Source organism: Suricata suricatta, chromosome 3 (genome assembly GCF_006229205.1).
Source record: "Suricata suricatta isolate VVHF042 chromosome 3, meerkat_22Aug2017_6uvM2_HiC, whole genome shotgun sequence".
In the NCBI taxonomy this organism is placed as follows: domain Eukaryota; kingdom Metazoa; phylum Chordata; class Mammalia; order Carnivora; family Herpestidae; genus Suricata; species Suricata suricatta.
Window position 1 is genome coordinate 138,913,944 of NC_043702.1, and position 18,567 is coordinate 138,932,510.

General features: G+C 38.4%; 1 protein-coding gene across 1 annotated transcript in view; it reads left to right on the forward strand.

Annotated features, from left to right (window-relative positions):
* Positions 1-18,567, forward strand: part of INTS7 (integrator complex subunit 7) — a 98,636-nt gene that overhangs the window by 14,195 nt on the left and 65,874 nt on the right. The window contains exons 4-7 of the mRNA XM_029935320.1: positions 5,106-5,243; positions 13,083-13,129; positions 16,598-16,797; positions 17,277-17,399. Coding sequence (XP_029791180.1) covers positions 5,106-5,243; positions 13,083-13,129; positions 16,598-16,797; positions 17,277-17,399 — 508 coding nt within the window. The remainder of the gene's footprint in view (positions 1-5,105; positions 5,244-13,082; positions 13,130-16,597; positions 16,798-17,276; positions 17,400-18,567) is intronic.

Sequence of the window (18,567 nt, forward strand, 5' to 3'; positions counted from 1 at the left end):
ATTTTTGAGAGAACGAGAGAGCACTCACACACAAGCGAAGGAGGCGTAGAGGGAGAGAATCCTAGGCAGGCTCCATGCTGCCAGCACAGAGCTCCATGCGGGGGCTTAGTCCCAAAAACCGTGGGATCATGACCTGAGCCAAAATCAAGAGTTGGATGGATGCTTAACTGACTGAGCCACCCAGGAACCCCAAGATATTCTTACCTTTGATTCAGCAAGTTCACTTACAGAAATTGTTTTCTATAAATCATTTAAAAAATTTGGTGAATATATGTATACAGATGATCATAGTATCGTTTTTGTAAAAGTGAAAAATTGGGGAAAAATTATGTGTAGATATGGGCATAGTTAATATATGGACCACTGTATAACTTTTAAAGAATGAAGTATGTGTTTAATATAGAGATATTAAGTTAAAAAAAAAACAAGTAGTCAAGTGATATCCATTTTATTAACTCATTTTTGTCCATAATATTAATATATGTGTTTACGTAGGCTCAGAAAAGAATCTGAAGGGATAAATACTGTTAACAGTGATTATTTTTGTCAGGAGTCATTGGACTATGGATTACAAGAGTCTTCTGAGTGGTTTTGTAATGTTTGAGTTATTTTCCACAAGTATAGGTTATTTATTTTTATCAGAAGACCAAAAAAAAAAAAAGGAGAAAAAAATAGAATAACCAGTGGAATGATTTTATAAATAATTTAGAGCTAGTTTGAATATTTTGAGAAGAATATAGATTAATATTGGATATTCCCTTAATTTTGCATGCTTGCCCTTTCTAAGTCATGGCAACTGGGCTTTGTCACAGTTCTTCATGGAATAACTGTTGGCTATCAATGAAAGCAGAGATTTCTAGAAAGCTTCCAGAAAGAAAGGATTTATTTGTTTAGATCACTTTAAAGGAAAAAAATTCAGATTGAAGTTATAGTTTTCAATAGTAACACTTGATGCAAAAAATACTAAAAGAAATTTGAGCTAAGAATGTTGTGGAGCCCCACTGCCATTTAAAATGTGGTACCACAGGAGGGTCCTCAGACAGGTAAGGCCTCTCAGGTGGGCTTGCCAAATATCGAGACCTGTTTTGAAAACATTCCTGGAGTAGGAACTTTAGGAAGAAGAAATAGAGCTTGAAGATTGGGAATAAGGGGTGATGTGATCACATCATTTTATAAAGTTTGCAGAATTGTAAAGTAAATACCAAACCAAAAAAAAAAGTATATTTATAACAACTCAAAACTGAAATTCAGTATCAACACAATATGAGAATATCAAACCCTTTTCACAAAAGTAGAACATTTTTGAATAGCCTTAGAAATTTTTTTCATCATATAAGAAATTACTTTAAAAAAGTGTTTTTAATTTAGTGTATTATTTAACGTTACATTATGAAGTTTTGAAAATGCAATCTTTAAGAAATTATAAAGAAAATTAATTTTGCCCTTCAACAAGTAACAAGCATCATATCATTTACTACTTATGTAAGAAAAAGCATGATTTGTCCATAAAAAATTTAAATCACATGTTTGACCTGGGGCTAAATATATTAAAATGTAGGTTCCTTTCTTTTCCAGTAACATTTTATAAATTTTAACCAAAGAGCAAAGAGTTTTTGCTAATGAATTTCCTCGTCAATTACGGACTGTGCACTTCCCTGTGGATACTTCAGCGTGGGTATCATTAGCTAGAGTTCAGTTCCTGTACAGGGTTACTGGTTCTTTATGTCAGGTAATTTACCGAGTACTGCCAGATGCTTCAAGTAACTCCAACCGCTTTCAAGACACAGAATTTACTCCAGAATATTCCCTCATGCCCCATCCTACTCACTTCCTTCGTCCACCTCTCCAAATGCCCCTGCTGGTCTGCGTTTTTCCTGTTACCTAGATAAGTTTTTGTCTGTTTTCAGATGTCATATAAGTGGCCTCATACAGTGGGTATCCTTTTGTGTAAGGCTTCTTTTAGTTTTTTATATATATCCATTTTGTACGTCCCTAATTTGTTTCTTTTTATTGCTGAGTACTTTTCTGTTCTGTGACTGTAACAGTTCATTTGTACTCACTGGCGAACACTTAGGCTGTTTCCAGTTTGAGGCTATTATAAGTAAAGCTGCTATGAACCTTCTTGTACAAGACCTGTTGTGAACATGCTTCCCTTTCTGACAAATAACATATTTAGGAGTGAAATTGCTGAATCATAGGGTAGGGGTATATTTAATTTTATAAGAAGCTGCCAAGCCTTCTTCCAGAGTGGTTTTAACCATTTTATGTTCTGACCAACAGTGTGTGAATTCTGGTTGCTTCACCCTCTTGCCAACCTTTGATGCTGTCTGTCTTCTCCGTGTTAGCCCTTCTGATGGATGTATCATGGTTTTGATTTGCATTTCCCTGGTGGCAATGATGTTGAGCTTTTTCTAATGTATCTTTTGACAACGGTTTTTATATCTGTTTTGGGGGAGTTTCTGTTCAAATCATTAGTCCATTTCCTTTCATTAGATTGTTTAGATTATATTATGTTACTTGTAGTTTTATTACAAAATTGTAGGATTTCTTGATATATTCTTAATACCAGGCCTTTTTCTGATACATGTTTTACGTATCATATGTAAGAATAGACAGAAACTTCTTTTAGGGCCTGAACGCCAGCTATACCAGAATTACTACCGTTTTTATGCTCTTCATTACGTTATGTCTCAGCATTACCGTTGCTTACGTTTCCGTCTATAACTAAAATAATGTATGACTCAGAATAAAGGTAGTTCCAAACCGGGTAACTGTCAAAACCACCCCAGATGCTGGCAGTGTGAAACCAAGTGAGTGGGCTGTGAGTGTGCTTACGTCATAGCCACTAACTACTGTACATATGCTTTTACTTTATACTGTGAGGTCTTCAAAATATTCTGCTTTTAAAATGGAAAAGTAATTTAAGTGCCGTTGTAATTAAGAAAAAAAAGATGTCCACATTTTGAAATGCCATTTGGGAAGCAATGCCTGCTCAACTGAAGAGAAGGTTGGCTGTATGCATAGGGGGAGCTGTCCCGGTCCCAGATGCACCGACATGTCGTAAATCACTTTTCCTGCTGTAAAATGAGAAAGATGATACCTTCCCTAATGGATCAACTTATTTCCTATGTGGTAAAATGCAACATGTGCAAAAAACCCCACAAAGTTTTCAGTCACCATAGAAATGTAAAGAATTTGGCTATTAAAAAAAATCTATCTTTGAGGAAGTAAGAAGCATATTAGTGATTATATGTTCATTCTTTCTATTGTGAAAGGCTTGACTAGAGTACTTCTTTTTTATAAAGAAAAAGATGTAATACAAAAAGAAGCTTAACGTTTTATAGGAATATGATTTTTCATTGAGACGCATGATATATAGCATGCTGGAAAACTGAAAACCGAGCCTCTTGAGAAAAACAAAGTCTGCAAAGAAAAGATGGGACTGATAAATGATAGATCAACATTAAGTACTCTGAGTACCCGTTGAATAGAGAGTTGTTGTGTGTTTTAAGGAATATAGATTAAAGTGGGAATGCTGATCTCAAGGAGCCGACTTTATAGAAGAATGTACTAATAAGATTAAACGCATGAAAAAAAAGAAAAAAGGAAAAAGTGACGTCTCAAAGGCTAAGGAGTTTTTAGAGTCAGAATGATTTAAATTTAAAAGGGAGAAAGGACAAGGAAGAGATGATATTTTAAAGATGTTTTCTTTTTTTACTCATTACTTTAGACTTACCAATTAAAAGGGCACCTGGGTGGCTCAGTTGGTTAAGCATCTGACTCTTGATTTCTGTTCAGGTCATGATCTCACGGTTTGTGAGTTCAAGCCCTTGGTCAGGCTCTGTGCTGACAGAGCAGGGCCTGCTTGGGCTTCTCTCTCTCTCTCTCTCTCTCTCTCTCTCTCTTTCTCTCTCTCTCTTTCTCTCTCTCTCTCTCTCTCTTTCTCCCTCTTGCTCTCAAAAATATTTTTTAAAAATCTAGACTTATCAATTAAAGCAATTGGAAGAAGAAGAAGCTGGAAGACATTTATAATATTTGTAATGTAGTGCTACAAGTTATTTATAATATTACCAGAAATGTCTTCAGAAAGTAGTGACCAATGGGATTATGCTTGTTTTGCCCTTTTATATGTAAATAGTAACACACTGTTAATCAAAATGTGTCAGTAGTGGCCTTCTCTAATCTTCTCTTGTATAGGATATTTTACAAGCTGCATATTTCTTTTGAAGAATAACTCCTATGTAATTTTGAAACTTTATTTTCAAATTGAATACAAATTACATATTAGTCCATGTTAGTATTTTGTACAAACTCTAATATTTGTGTCCAATCAGTTTTCGGTAAGGTAGTGATGACATGTCAGGTTGGAAGGTTATGTAGGACACTGACTTAGAGGAAGCTTGTCCCTGAAGGAACTCTGTTTTGTTCATTGCAGGGTCTTGCAGCCCTCTCAAATCCATGCCTTTCTGCTGAAAACATCTTTCAAGCTTTACCTTCTATAGTTTATGTTACAAACAATAGATTTTTTTCCTTTTCCAAATTTATAATTTATTATAAAGTAGACTGGGTTTTTCCGGAGTATCTTCCTCACTCTTGCAGACTCTGATGTGAGCCCCAGGGAGCATTCTCTACCTCTTTTCTCTTGGTGTTGAAGACAAATTTGAAAATCATGGTATCAGTATTTACCGATATGGAAAAAAAGATGGGGAGTCTTACTTTTCTTACTTTGTGGATTTGCTTAATAGCAAAAATGTTGCTCTGCTAAAATGGACGTACTTAACATTGGAAAATTGATATTTTGGATGCTTTAATAATTCAAAAGTTTCTGGTCTCTACTTGGTACCTGAGATGTGCTTTAGGATGATAATTTTAAATTCTGCTTATGTTGGATAAGCCATGTTAATTTTTCTGAGATATTGGAGTATGGAAAAGTATTTAGAATTGGATTGATTGCTTGATTCCTAAAAGTCGATGCTTTATTAACCTGAGATTTAAGAAATTATCTACAAATCTTAACTGTGGTGTCTAGCTTTGCCTTGCTTCTTCTTCTCTCGGTTTTTAGCTTACTGTATTTGTATTCTTCTTGGGTTTCTCTTTCTCTGTAGGATGTTGGGAAGTCTGGCATCCATAATTCCTGAAAGGAAGAATGCTCATCATAGTATCCGGCAGAGTCTGGATTCACATGATAACGTAGAAGTTGAAGCTGCCGTTTTTGCTGCTGCAAACTTTTCTGCACAGTCAAAGTAAGCATCAGCCTTTTAATAACTCGGCTTCCCAGGAAGAGGTTTTGAAGGAATAACTCACTGTACATAAACACTAAGAGAAAAATGTAAATGGCGAGGTGTATTTTCCAAGAGGTTTACATCCTGTTGGGGAAACAGAACTTCAGTGTATAAAACAGAAAAGTACGTATGTTGGCACTGACTGGAAATGAGATACGAATTTCCAGAAGGACAGTGGAGTAGTTAGGGAGGGCTCCACTGAGGAGCAGAAGTTCTGTCCACCGAGGCACCCTCCCCAGACACACGCGGTTCTGATGCTCCGTCGCTGCTTTCCCGTGGTCTTCTCAAAGCATTAGAGCGGCGCACAGCTTGTCAGAGATAGTCACTTGGGCTGAAGCCAGCTTTAACCTATTTGGGATGTCATACCCTACATTAGTATCTTGTAGAACAATTTTGGTTTTTTGGTGCAGTATTGACCATGATTATGCTACTCTTTGACTTGTTGGATTACTCTTTCTAAAAATATATATTATCTCCTTAACTGACTGATAGTCATAGTAGCATTGCTTTCTGGAGGGCAGTTTGGTCATATGCATTTTGCCTTAAACATGCCCATCCTTTTCCTTCTTCAGTGGACCTATAAAGTCCACTTCTGAGAACCTATCCCGAGGAATCAGCAGTGTATTCTGATAATTATTTGTTGTTGTATTTTTTCATAGAATTTACTGGTTTTTTAAATTTATACTTTATTGTCAAGTTGGTTTCCATATAACACCCAGTGCTCTTCCCCACAAGTGCCCTCCTCCATGACCATCACCCCCCTTTCCTTTTCCCCCTCCCCCTTCAGCCCTCAGTTTGTTCTCAGTGTTCACAAGTCTCTCATGATTTGCCTTCCTCCCTCTCCCTGTTTTTCTGCCCTTCCCCACTCCAGTAGTCCTCTGTCAAGTTTCTCCTGTTCCACTTATGAGTGAAAACATATGGTATCTGTCCTTCTCTGTCTGAGTGACTTATTTCACTTAGCGTACCACTCTCAAGTTTCATCCACGTTGCCACGAATGGCCAGATTTCATTCTTTCTTCAATGGCATGTAGTATTCCATTGTATATATAAACCACATCTTCTTGATCCATTCATCAGTTGATGGACATTTAGGCTCTTTCGATGATTTGGCTATTGTTGAAAGTGCTGCTGTGAACATTGGGGTACATATACCCCCATGCATACTGATCATTATTTTTAAGGATACTAGTTGCAATGTTATAAAAACAAAAAAGATCAGTAGCAGCCTAACTTTTAACTAATGTACTTAGATAAACAATGAAGTATTATATTAGTTCTTAATAAATATATATTAGAAATGTACTTGAAAACATTACATCATAGCTTATGGGGTAGTATAGAATATATTTTTTAATGAACATGTGTTCGTACTGATGGAATAGAAAAAAGACAAAGGATATATATATCAAAATATTGTTTCTGGGTGATAAGTTGGTATCTTATTTTAATTTTCCTTTTTATACATTTCTATATATCCTGTCAGGAGCAGGTTTGGACTTTATAATCAGATGGATGATGTTACTTTTAAAATTTAAAAAAATAGCATTTCCAATTAAGAATCTCTGCTAACTTTGGATAAAACTTGAAATAGTTAATCACCACCTTTCTTTACTCAGATTTTAGTTATACGAGTATTCATCTCTTCAGCTACTCCTATCAAACCTTCAGAATCACAGGATTGCTCCTTGGAAACGGAGAGTGGAGACTAGAAAGCATGTAGTTTTTAATGTGCTGCTCAAAATTAGTAGGTGTGGCAGTAATCGAGGAACAGAAATATCTGAGTAAATAGAATTCCTATTTGTGCTTTTGAAAACTGGCACTTTTTTGTCTTACCAAGAGTCATTACTATTGAGAGAAGTTTTTAAAAATTATTTTTATTGGATAGGAATTATATCTAATGAATTGTTATCTGATTACCACTGACAAGGTGTCTGTACTTTATAATCTACCTGAGTAAATTTGCTACTTTCTGTAGCTCCAAAAATAGTTTTCTAAATTTAGTTTCTAAATTTAGATGATAAATTTGTAATTTAGTGATTATATTTTATTTAATGAGAATCATTTTTACTTCAGATTTTCTCTTGTGTTATAATCAGACACTAATTTTACCAGCTATGGAATTTCTGATCTGTTTTGGAACAGATTAAGACCAGGTGACATAGGAACATGATTCTTTGTTTATATAATTGATGACCAATGAACATTTAAATTAATAGTTTATATAGAAGCAGTTTTTAATGGAAGAGGTTCCAATAAGAGGTTTCAGTATAGTTTGTGAGGTTTAAAAATACCAAATAAGCACAGTAGGAACGGCTGAAGGGCTTATCAAAATGTATCAGAGTGTAAAGTTGTATAATGAACTGTATCTTTTTTTTTTCAAATAGTTTATTGTCAAATTAGTTTCCATATAACACCCAGTGCTTCTCCCCACAAGTGCCCCCCACCATGACCATCACCCCCTCTCCCTTCCCCCCCCCCCCAGTCCATGGATCGTCTCCAGTATTCAGTAGTCTCCCTTGATCTGCGTCCCTCACTCTTCCCTGCTCTCTTTCCCCCTTCCTCTCCCCATGTTCCCCTGCCAGGTCTCTCCTATTAGACCTATGAATGCAAACGTATGGTATCTATCCTTCTCCGCCTGACCTATTTCGCTTAGCATGACATCCTCAAGGTCCATCCACTTTCCTACAAATGGCCATATATCATTCTTTCTCATTGTCATGTAGTACTCCATTGTATATATAAACCACATCTTCTTGATCCATTCATCAGTTGATGGACATTTAGGTTCTTTCCATGATTTGGCTATTGTAGAAAGTACCGCTATGAACATTGGGATACATGTGCTCCTATGCATCAGCACTTCTTTGTCCCTTGAGTAAATCCCTACCAGTGCTATTGCTGGGTCATAGGGGAGTTCTATGGATAGTTTTTTGAGGAACCTCCACACTGTCTTCCAGAGCGGCTGCACCAGTTTACATTGCCACCAACAGTGTAGGAGGGTGCCTGTTTCTCCACACCCTCGCCAGCATCTGTAGTCTTTAGATATGAACTGTATCTTTTTGAGACTAGCATTTACCTCTTCTGAAATGATGACCCACCTGGCTTGAGATCAGATCTCTCAACCAGTACTGATGGGTTTTTTTCCTAGTATCCCTACTTACCAACTTTGGATACTAAACAAATTAGAGCAACTGGCCAAATAAGACCTAAAGAATTTTTAAAATACTCTTCTGCCCCTGCCTACTGTCATAATCTCATCTTACTTGTTCTAAAAAAGGTTAAGATTTTATACATTTAAAGAGCTAGGCACCAGGTCACAAAGCGGGAGTTGGAGACTGGGGAAGCGTTGTCACTGAGAGTAGTGCCCTCTTGTGGCCACTGTGCTGCACTGATTAGTGCACTTGCCATCTAGAAGTGGGAGCCGCTTGCCCTTCGGCCCCTGCAAGTTGTGACTGTAGGAATGTAGGTGCAGTATTGTGACATTTGACTTTGGGCGGGGGGGTGAAAATTTTATTCTGTTTATAGTCTTATTGCCATATGAGACTATATATTCTTAACATACATTCTTAATGTTGACATTAAGAACTTTGAAAAGTTTGAAGAAAGTATGTGAAGAAAGTATTACTTTTGAATGAATGCATGAGAGAAAGAAAGAAGGAAAGAAAGAAAAAGAAAGACTACGACGTTCTAATTTGCAGTTCATTGGCCCTAAAGGCCCATAATGGATCTTTAAATGTGTTGTGTAAAAGTTATATAGTTAGTGAAGAAATAAGTTCCTGAATATCCACCGTGTCCAGATAAATATTCTAAGCACCCAGGAATACAGGGGTGAAGATCATGTCCGTATTGTTATGTAAATACAGAATAGTTTCAGATGTGTGTTAATGTTATGAAAATGTAAAACAATTTTGTGATAAAAATAATTTCATCGTTGTGATAATGACCTGAGTGAACTGCTTTAAGGAGGGTGACCAGGGAAGGCCTCTCTGACGGATGACACTTGAGCTGAACCTGGGTGATGAAGAGGCAGCAAGAGGGAGGAAGAATATTCCAAGAAGAAGGGAGCGCAAGGATGAGAGCATTCCGGAATGTGAATGAGTTGTCTGTATGGACCCGATACACCTCTCACCTTATGCCTTAAAGACATTTATAATTAACTTTTTCTTATCAAATGTGAAGCTGATATCTTAGAACTGTAGTTTTCAAACTACCTGGTATCAGAATCTCTTCACACTTTTCAAGCATCGTCAGGATCCTCAAAGAGCTTTTTTGTTTACGTGGACCACAGTGATTGATATTTAGAATATTAGAAATTTAAATATCTACATTTTTATAATCATTTTTAAAATAGCAATTCTCTAAAGATGTTAACATAAAAACACTGCTATGAAAATAATTATTTTCCAAAATAAAAAAGCAGTTTTGTGAGATCAGTAGCATTATTTTACATTTTTTGCAAATCTCTTTAATGTCTGGCTGGATTTGTATATCTGTTTTATATTCAACATTTCTGCTGGCAATATGTCATTTGGTTAAAGTATATGAAAAAAATCTAACCTCACACAGATATATAGTTGGAAAAGAAAGGAATATTTTTAAAACTTCCCAGGTAAAATTACGGGTAGTTTGCTTTGATGCTATACCAGAACCAGACAAGTGTGGTTTCTTAAAGGTTAACTGGGCTCTAAAACCGTATCCATGAACTTGTGCTGTCTTACACTGAAATCCATTGGAATCTCTTACGCATGGATAGTTTTATAATCTCTGCATCTGTCTTTTGCAAAGTATTGGTTCACTGTGTCGTGCACGTCATCTGAAGGTTGACCCATCTCACTGTATCATGTCCAAGGTTCACATTTGTTACTCTCACCACCAATCACATCAGGAGAGGTCGTTAAATACTAAGCTGTCAAGCTCATGGCCATAGTTGCAAGTTTTCCGAAATCCTGATTTTTACTTCAAAGTTCAGATTGGCAAAAAGTTTTCCCTTGTTATCTTCTGTGAGTTGATAAGCTGGCTTTATTTATTTTTTGAGAAAACGACTGCCAAGTAATCAAGTCTGAATAACCATGAAGTTTCATGAAAAAAAACAAAAAGGCTAATTCCTATCGTGACTCAGACCATCGCCTGGGCCCTTTCCTGGAGACAACCACTGTGTGCTTTATGTGTGCTTTCCATTCTATCCGAGGATATTAAAAAGACACTTGCTCAAGGGTTGAAATTCAGTAACATTAGTAATTTTCACTGTTTTATCAAGGACATTTGTAAGAGCACCTGGCTTCCTTTCTTCCTTTTAACTTGAGTGCGCAGCGGTCAGTCGTCCGCTGACGTAGTTCAGTTTGGTGGCGCCGCCTTGATTGTTGCCGAAGTGCCAGCAGTTTCTCTCATTGCTTTGGTACCAGTGGTGAAGAAGGCAGCAGGGGTGTTCCAGAAAGTCCAAGAGATAAAAAGAACAAAATGTTACTGTGAACATCTCACCACAAATGGTGTTTATTGCCCAGAATTCGCATAAAAGATGCTGTTTTATGGCTAGGTGGTGCTGGTACAAGCAGAGGTGCGTGTCTCGCCATGTCTGTCGCGGTCTGTCCGTCTGTAAGGCAGAAACAAAACTCTGCAGTTGAGCTGGTACTCAGTCTTCAGGTTTGCAGCTAAATGTTTTATTTCATAAGCTACCTTAATGTTGGAAAGTGGCGGTGCCCGGACTTCTTCTACGGACTCTTCAGCCGGGTGTCCAGCCCTGCCAGCCATCAGCTGCTTGCGTCTCCTACGTCAGGTGCACTTTTCCAGCCAGCGCGGTAGGATAACTCCCCCTGTTCTCATTTCTAGTTTAAAAGTCAGTATTTTGCCTTAAAGAGCCCATTTAAAACAGTCTTTTTAAAAAATTCTAAACAGTCTCAAAATGAAACTACAAGGTAACTGGTAACCATGGTACATTTTGAAATGTTTTATATCATGAGGCGTGAGCAGTTAAATTATAAACATCTAAAAAATCAAGGATAGCTTTAGTCATATTTTTTTACTTACAATTTTGCTTTCCTTTAGAATAGATTCTTTCCACAAATTAGAAGACTCTCTGATATGTCAGTTTTAGCTTTTTTCAGCATCTTTAGACCTAGACAGTACAGCTGTGTGTTGAAAAAACAAGTCTTCCAATCTCCGTCTGGCCTGTGATTCTTTTTTAATTATAAAAAAGACCTTGCAAATAAGCTTTATTTTATTTTGGAGTAAAATATTGTTAAATTCTAAAACAAAAGCAATTTTAGATAAAATTTTAGAAAATCTTACAAAATTTAATGCAAAGTATGACATGTACACTTCCTGATAATGTTTCTCTATAAACATAAGGAAAACTTCAGGATTTCAAAATAATGATGGATGGTAATGAGGTTCTAAAGATATTAATAGATAGACTCAAGGGGCGCCTGGGTGGCTTAGTCAGGTGTAAGCATCCAACTTCAGCTCAGGTCATGATCTCAAGGTTCGTCAGTTCGAGGCCCACGTCAGGCTCTGTCCTGAAAGCTCAAAGCCTGGAGCCTGCTTTGGATTCTGTGTCTCTCTGCCCCTCCCCGTCTCATGCTCTGTCTCTCTCTCTCAAAAATAAATGGACATTAAAAAAAATAGATATGGTCAAATATAGTAAGAGCACAGAAGAATTGAGAACAAACTGAGTTAATCTCAGAAAATGTATATACTAAACCTACTACCTTGGAAAATCCTAGAAAACACAAGAATGCACAATTTTACATTCCATTAGCTCTCAAGAGATGGGGTCATTATATATCACGTAGCCTCTGGAAAATGCTGTGCACTTGTGAGAGAATGAAATTGGAAACGGCACATAGCTCAATGGCAGGAAATATTTTATGAAGACATCCATTGAACTGCAGAGGGGAAGTATTTCATGTCCTAACATATCATTTATCATGGCTAAATGAGCCAAGCTTGATCATATTTCCTTTCATATGATGTAATGTCCTGTCCCAAATATTCATGTCATTATTAACTTTTGCAACAGTCAGTGATATTTTTTGTTAAGACAGAATCAAAAGCAGCCCCTTGGAAAACACTTTACATGTATATAATATAAAAATATATACATATATGAGGGGCACCTGGGTGGCTCAGTCGGTAAAGCGTCCGACTTCAGCTCAGGTCATGATCTCTCAGTTCGTGGGTTTGAGCCCCGCATCGGGCTCTGTGCTGACAGCTCAGAGCCTGGAGCCTTTTTCAGATTCTTTGTCTCCCTCTCTCTCTGCCCCTCCCCCACTTGTGCTCTGTCTCTCTCTGTCTCAAAAATAAATAAACATTAAAAGAAATTTTTAAACAATATATGGTTAACTTGAAATCGGCTCTTGGTAAGATTCTGCCCATGTTTCCTACCACATTTCTATTTCATATTTAGTCTACTTTTCTAAAACTTAGGATATCTAAAATGTATTTTATTGCTTATATAATCAGCTTATGGTATTAAAAGCTTTTCATAATTAAAAGCATATCCTAGAATATCGCGAACCGAGGTAGCGACCTCAGATGTTGACGGTGGAGCTCAGGGATGCGGAGCGCCGCACTTGTAAATCAGAGCCGCTTTCCTCGAACCCCACTCGAGAGTGGTGTGCACAGAGCTGCTCGCTGGTGCGAGTTGAGGGGTCAGGCGCAGTTCTCACCCCACCCCCAGTCCTGGAATCCTGGGTACGATTTGAAGTATTGTGTCGATTGTGTTCTCTTTACGTCCTTAGGAAACTTCAGCCAATGTAATTTTTCTTGGTTTTAAAGTTTTGCTGTCTTCTGTTTTTTTCAAAGGGATTTTGCTGTAGGAATCTGTAACAAAATCAGTGAAATGATTCAAGGTATGTGTGCTTCACTTAGTATTATGAAGTGACTTACTGCGATTTGTATTCATAATAGCCGCTGCCATTTATTAAGTCCTTTCTGTGTGCTCGTCACCATTCATTCACTTATTCATTTTTAAGTAATATTTATTAAGCATCTCCTAAATGCCAGAGCTGTTCTGGGTACCTAGGATACAGTAATGTACAAAACAAAGTCCTTGCCCCATGGTAACCTCCATTCTAGTGGCAGAAGTTGGGGGGGGGGGTGGCAACTGACAAATGAAAATACGCTGTAACAGTTGCTATGGAGAAAAAGCGAGGTAAGGGTAGGAAGCCCCCAGAGTAGAGCCCCCACCCCAGGGTGGAAGGGGGTCACTTTATATTTTGTATATGCTGATCAAGGAAAGCCACTAATGGAGCAGCATTTGTATGAGAGAGGCAGATGCTTCGGGGAAGAGGAGTCTGGGCTGGGGAGCGGAGGGCTGTTAGATCTCCTGGGGCTCGTGCCTCACTCCGGTGGATGTTCCTCCACGCAACTCAAATCCAGATTCCTTACCAGGCTTACAAGGCCCTCGTTTTCTAATCACATCTTCCGTATTAGGCTTATGTTGCCCCACTTCATCTCATGCTGTTCATTAAAGGGGCCCCGGGCCTTCAGCACTGCACAGCTCTGGAGAACACCGATTCCCCTGTGTTTTTCTAAGGGGCGTTCCTTTGAGTTGTGCAACTCGGCAGACATCATAGGTAATGCTCTTATGTGTCTTTTATAGAAAAGGAAATGGAGCCACATTAAAGTTATCTGAAGACCAGAATACAATGGTTGAGCTTTGTCCTGTTCTCCTTTATTCCTTTGTCCTTTTTTCTCACTGTCAGAGAAGGGCTCTTCTGCAGAATGCTACCATTACAAGGAAGCATCACTTGTTCATTGAGTAGTTTTTATCAAACGCTTGCTCTATCAACAAGAGCTCAGCAGGAAACAGATGTCACACTTGAATTAAAATAATCCAAGGAGGACTTAAGAAAGGAACCATTTACAAAGGTGTGGGCAGGATGAACTGTAGGGGATCATGTCGTCCTGCACCCAAAGTTGCAGAGGGGGAGTGATTACCCGAAGTGTGGAGTCATGTCAAGAGGGCCACTTTGAAAAACTGACCTTCAGTGTGGTATGACCTCGTGTGACCCTGTGGAGAGGGACCCAGGAAATAAGTACCCTCACGTCCTGCTCCCTCCTCTACCCTGCTGGGCTCTTCACTGGCTAAACTCAGACACCGGGCAGACAGCCAGGGAGTGGATGGACGCTGTGCCGGTGACCCTCCTACAGGTCAGGAGTAATGTGTGCATCTGGGCAATCGTTATTTGGGCACATCCATATGTAGAAACCCGCTGGTTTGCACATGTAAGATTCATTATTGTTTCTTAAGTTTTATCTATTAAAGAAAATTAAAGCAAAAGAATAGGAACAGGGTGTTGAAAGAGAAAGAGGAAAAAAAGCACAGGAGTGGGAGTGGAGGAAGGCTGGAGCCCAAGATAGGGTCGTGGCAGGCGAGTTTTAGGAATAAAGTATCCTTACATTTACTTTTAAGTTGGTTGTGTTTCTGCAAAGTAAAACCTCTTGAGCATCCCTAAACCAATAAAAATGTCTGTCAACAGGAGGAATTCCACTGGCTGCTGGGTTGAGCAGAGATTTGCAGAGGAAGGAGGGGAGATAGGAGACAGGAGTCTGCCACGGAGAAAGGCGTCAGTAGGGAAAATACTTAGACCTTTGCAGTAATTCAGTCAGGAGACGGTGGTGGAGGTAGGCCAGAGTGACAGCAATGGAAGCAGAATGGCCTGGTCAGATTTGGTGTATATTTTAAAGATAGAATCAACAGGATTTGCTAATGAATTTGGATGTGGGGTGCGAAAGAAGTAAGAGAATCAAGAAAGGCTCTGTAATGATGGACCTGCCGTATACTAAAATGGAAAGAATTTTTTTTTAATGGTCAGTTTTGTGGTGAACATCAGAAGTTCTCTGGGCCCAATTAAGTACAAAATGCTTCTGACTGGACATCCCAGTGGAGATGACCAGGAGGTAATGGGATCTGAAGTTCAGGGGCAGGGCAGATGGGTGCCAGAAGGTAGTTGTTAGCGTGTGGCTGATAATGGAAGCCTTGGGAGTGTATCACTTCACCCAGAGAAAGTACTGAGGGTGAGAAGAAAATGTATTACCAACCCCAAGGAATACCAGAAATTAAAATGTGGATAAAAGAGATGAATACAACGAGATTGAGAAGGAATAGCCAGAGGAAGGACAAAAGCCAGGAAGAGCAGCTTTCGAGAGACGAGAGTTTCAAAGAATAGCCAGCAGTGTCAAATGCATTTAGTACTGTAAGGATCAAAATATTAATAACATAAGCATGATATAGCTACTGAAAGAAAACCAGGGAGTCCATACCCTGACCTCATTTTTCTCCCTCCTGTCTCCTGGGGCTCTGCTTTGGCCAGACCTAAGTAGAGGCCAAACAGCAAGGGAGTTTGTTGATGTAAGTCTCCACTGGATGTTAGAGTGTTCTTATATATTCCCACTAACGGTAACTCACAGTGGGAAAACAGTGTTCTGCAGAGTATGAGATAGCTTTTGGCATATGTGCGGTGAATTATGATGGACAGGTCTTTGTTCTTTATCATCACAAAGCCATACTGCAGAAGAAAAGATGTTTTTGTTTGTATAGCTGCAGTGTTGACAGCAAAAGATACACTGGACTTAATCCTCATGGAATTCCTGCTGTGCAGGAGGTAAAAAAGGCATTGCTGCACCAAGTTCAGAGAACTTCAGAATCCCTCCACACACATTCTGTTCACATCTAGATCTTAGTGTCAAAGGGAAACAATTAAAACTGTAAATAGAATTAAATTGTAGCCAATGAATATGTGTGTGCCCACCTATATGTACCTGTATGTGTGTATCTTTGTAGTATGCTATGGGAAGAAATAGCAAATGATAAACTTTGCTTTCTGCTGTGCCTTTTAAAGACATTTTATACTGTCTGCATGTAAGTTTCATACTCACCAAAAAATTAATGTTAAGATAAATGCTTTGGGGGGCGCCTGGGTGGCTCAGTCGGTTAAGCCTCCGATTTCGGCTCAGGTCAGATCTCACGTTCGTGGGTTTGAGCCCCGCGTCAGGCTCTGTGCTGACAGCTAGCTCAGAACCTGGAGCCTGCTTCCAGTTCTGTGTCTCCTTCTCTCTCTGCCCCTCCCCCTTTCATGCTCTGTCTCTCTCTGTATCAAAAATAAATAAAACATTTAAGATAAATGCTTTGGAAGAGTGCTATTCAACCTAATTGGGTTAGTTCTAGTATAATTATCTTTAATGTCCTGAACATAGCAGTATACTATTTGTTTTTAAATGGCCATTTTTGCTAAGTGAATCAGACCTTTTAAATGTGAACTAGTATCAAGGATGATAATCAGAAACCTGTCCCTAACGGTTCCTTTTGTGCCCAGGGTTAGCCACGCCAGTGGACTTGAAGCTGAAGTTGATCCCCATCCTGCAGCACATGCACCACGACGCGATCCTGGCGTCCAGCGCCCGCCAGCTTCTCCAGCAGCTCGTCACGTCCTATCCCTCCACCAAAATGGTGATCGTCTCGTTGCACACTTTTACTCTGCTTGCCGCTTCATCTTTGGTTGATACGCCTAAGCAGGTAATTTCAGTTTTCTTTAAACTGCCTTTTCTTCGGTAAATTTGCATATTAAGTATAAATTTTTAAAAAATTTAAGTAACCCCTAAGTTATGATAATAGTAAGGTCCCTTTCTCTGATAAAGATAATTTTTTAATATCCTTTTGTTTGCTTTTTTTTCCTTTCTGTATTCATAGTACTAATTCTTAGGAGCCCCTGAAAATGAAGCAGAAGTAGGGGCACTTGGCAGAGTGTGGGGTTGGCAGTAAAGAAAAGGTCAGGCCCCGAGCTAGAATATTACAAGTTAAAGGATTATGAGTGTATTTTTATGCACAAGGAGAAACTGGCCCAAACATGGACCCACAGCTAATAAATGACTAGGCTGCAATCTTAAATGAGTTCTGTCTTGAATCTAAAAGCTTCACTAAATGATACAACATTAATAATGTAGTAATGGTAATTTCAGTGGCAGTATTGTTCATGAATGACTTTTCTTTCATAGATTCAGCTTCTCTTGCAGTATTTGAAGAATGACCCTAGGAAGGCAGTAAAGAGACTTGCTATTCAAGATCTCAAACTACTTGCCAATAAAACACCACATACTTGGAGTAGGGAAAATATTCAGGTATGTAGATCTCTGAACGTTAATATTTTATATAGAGAAATAATGCAACATTGTCATAAATTGTTTTACTCTACATTTTGATATCATCTCTGTCATCTTTTAAATGTTTGAATTTGAAAATGAATTTAAGAGCAGCGTTGAAATTTATGGCAGAAGTCATTTTTTAAGTGGCAAAATAAATACCTAAAACTTTTATCCTTTTGTGCATAAGTTTGTTTTAGAGAGTTAAGACTTTGCCTCTCAGTTTCCTGTTACTTTTCCCACAGCGGCACTAAGGCTACACAAAAAGCCCAATTAAATCATTTATTTAATTCCTGTCTCTTTTACTCACTTTAGGGAGAACACTTGGTGCCGGCTGTGATTTATTAGGGAGAAGGCACTGGAAGCGTAACTTAGCAAAGTATATTTTCCTTTTTATGGAGAGGAAGGGCATTCTTAAGTTTTTTTTTTTTTTATAAATGCAGGAGCAAGTCTCAGTATATAGATTTTTATTTTTTAAGGTTTATTTACTTATTTTGAGAGCAAGAGAGAGAGCAGGGAAGGGGCAGAGAGAGAGAAAGAGAGAGAGAGAATCCCAAGTAGGCTCCACACCACAAGCACAGAGCTTGATGCAGGGCTCCATCCCATAACCGTGAGAACAGGACCAAAGCCAAGATCAGGAATCAGCCACTTAATGGACTGAGCCACCCATGCACCCCAGTCAATCTCTGGACTTTCAGTGTGGCATGTTTTATAGCATTTTTAAGGTTAAGTTAATGTTTTATGTTTATTGTTTTCTCAAAACAGAACCCTATGTGTTTATTAATTTTTGTTAGCAGATGCACCATTTTCTAAAAAATGCTGTTTGAAGTAAAACAAAAGATTGTTAGAATGTAACCTTTATTTTCATGGATTTTATTATCTTTTGGTGTCATCATCACTACAGTGCAACAGAAACCTTTGAATTTCAGGTCATGAAGCTAAGCTGCTGGGTTAATTTGTGTTTTTGTTCGCAGTTTTCTACACGCGTTTCCGTATATTGTGATCGGCCCGACTGTCCCAAGAGTTAAGGGCAGTGTTAGTATTAGCATTTAGGAGGTGAACAAATGAGGGTTCAGAGAGACTTAATATGCTTAGGAGAGCTTCTTAAGGGGACTAAATTAAGATTTTAATTAAGAGAGCTCTGTCC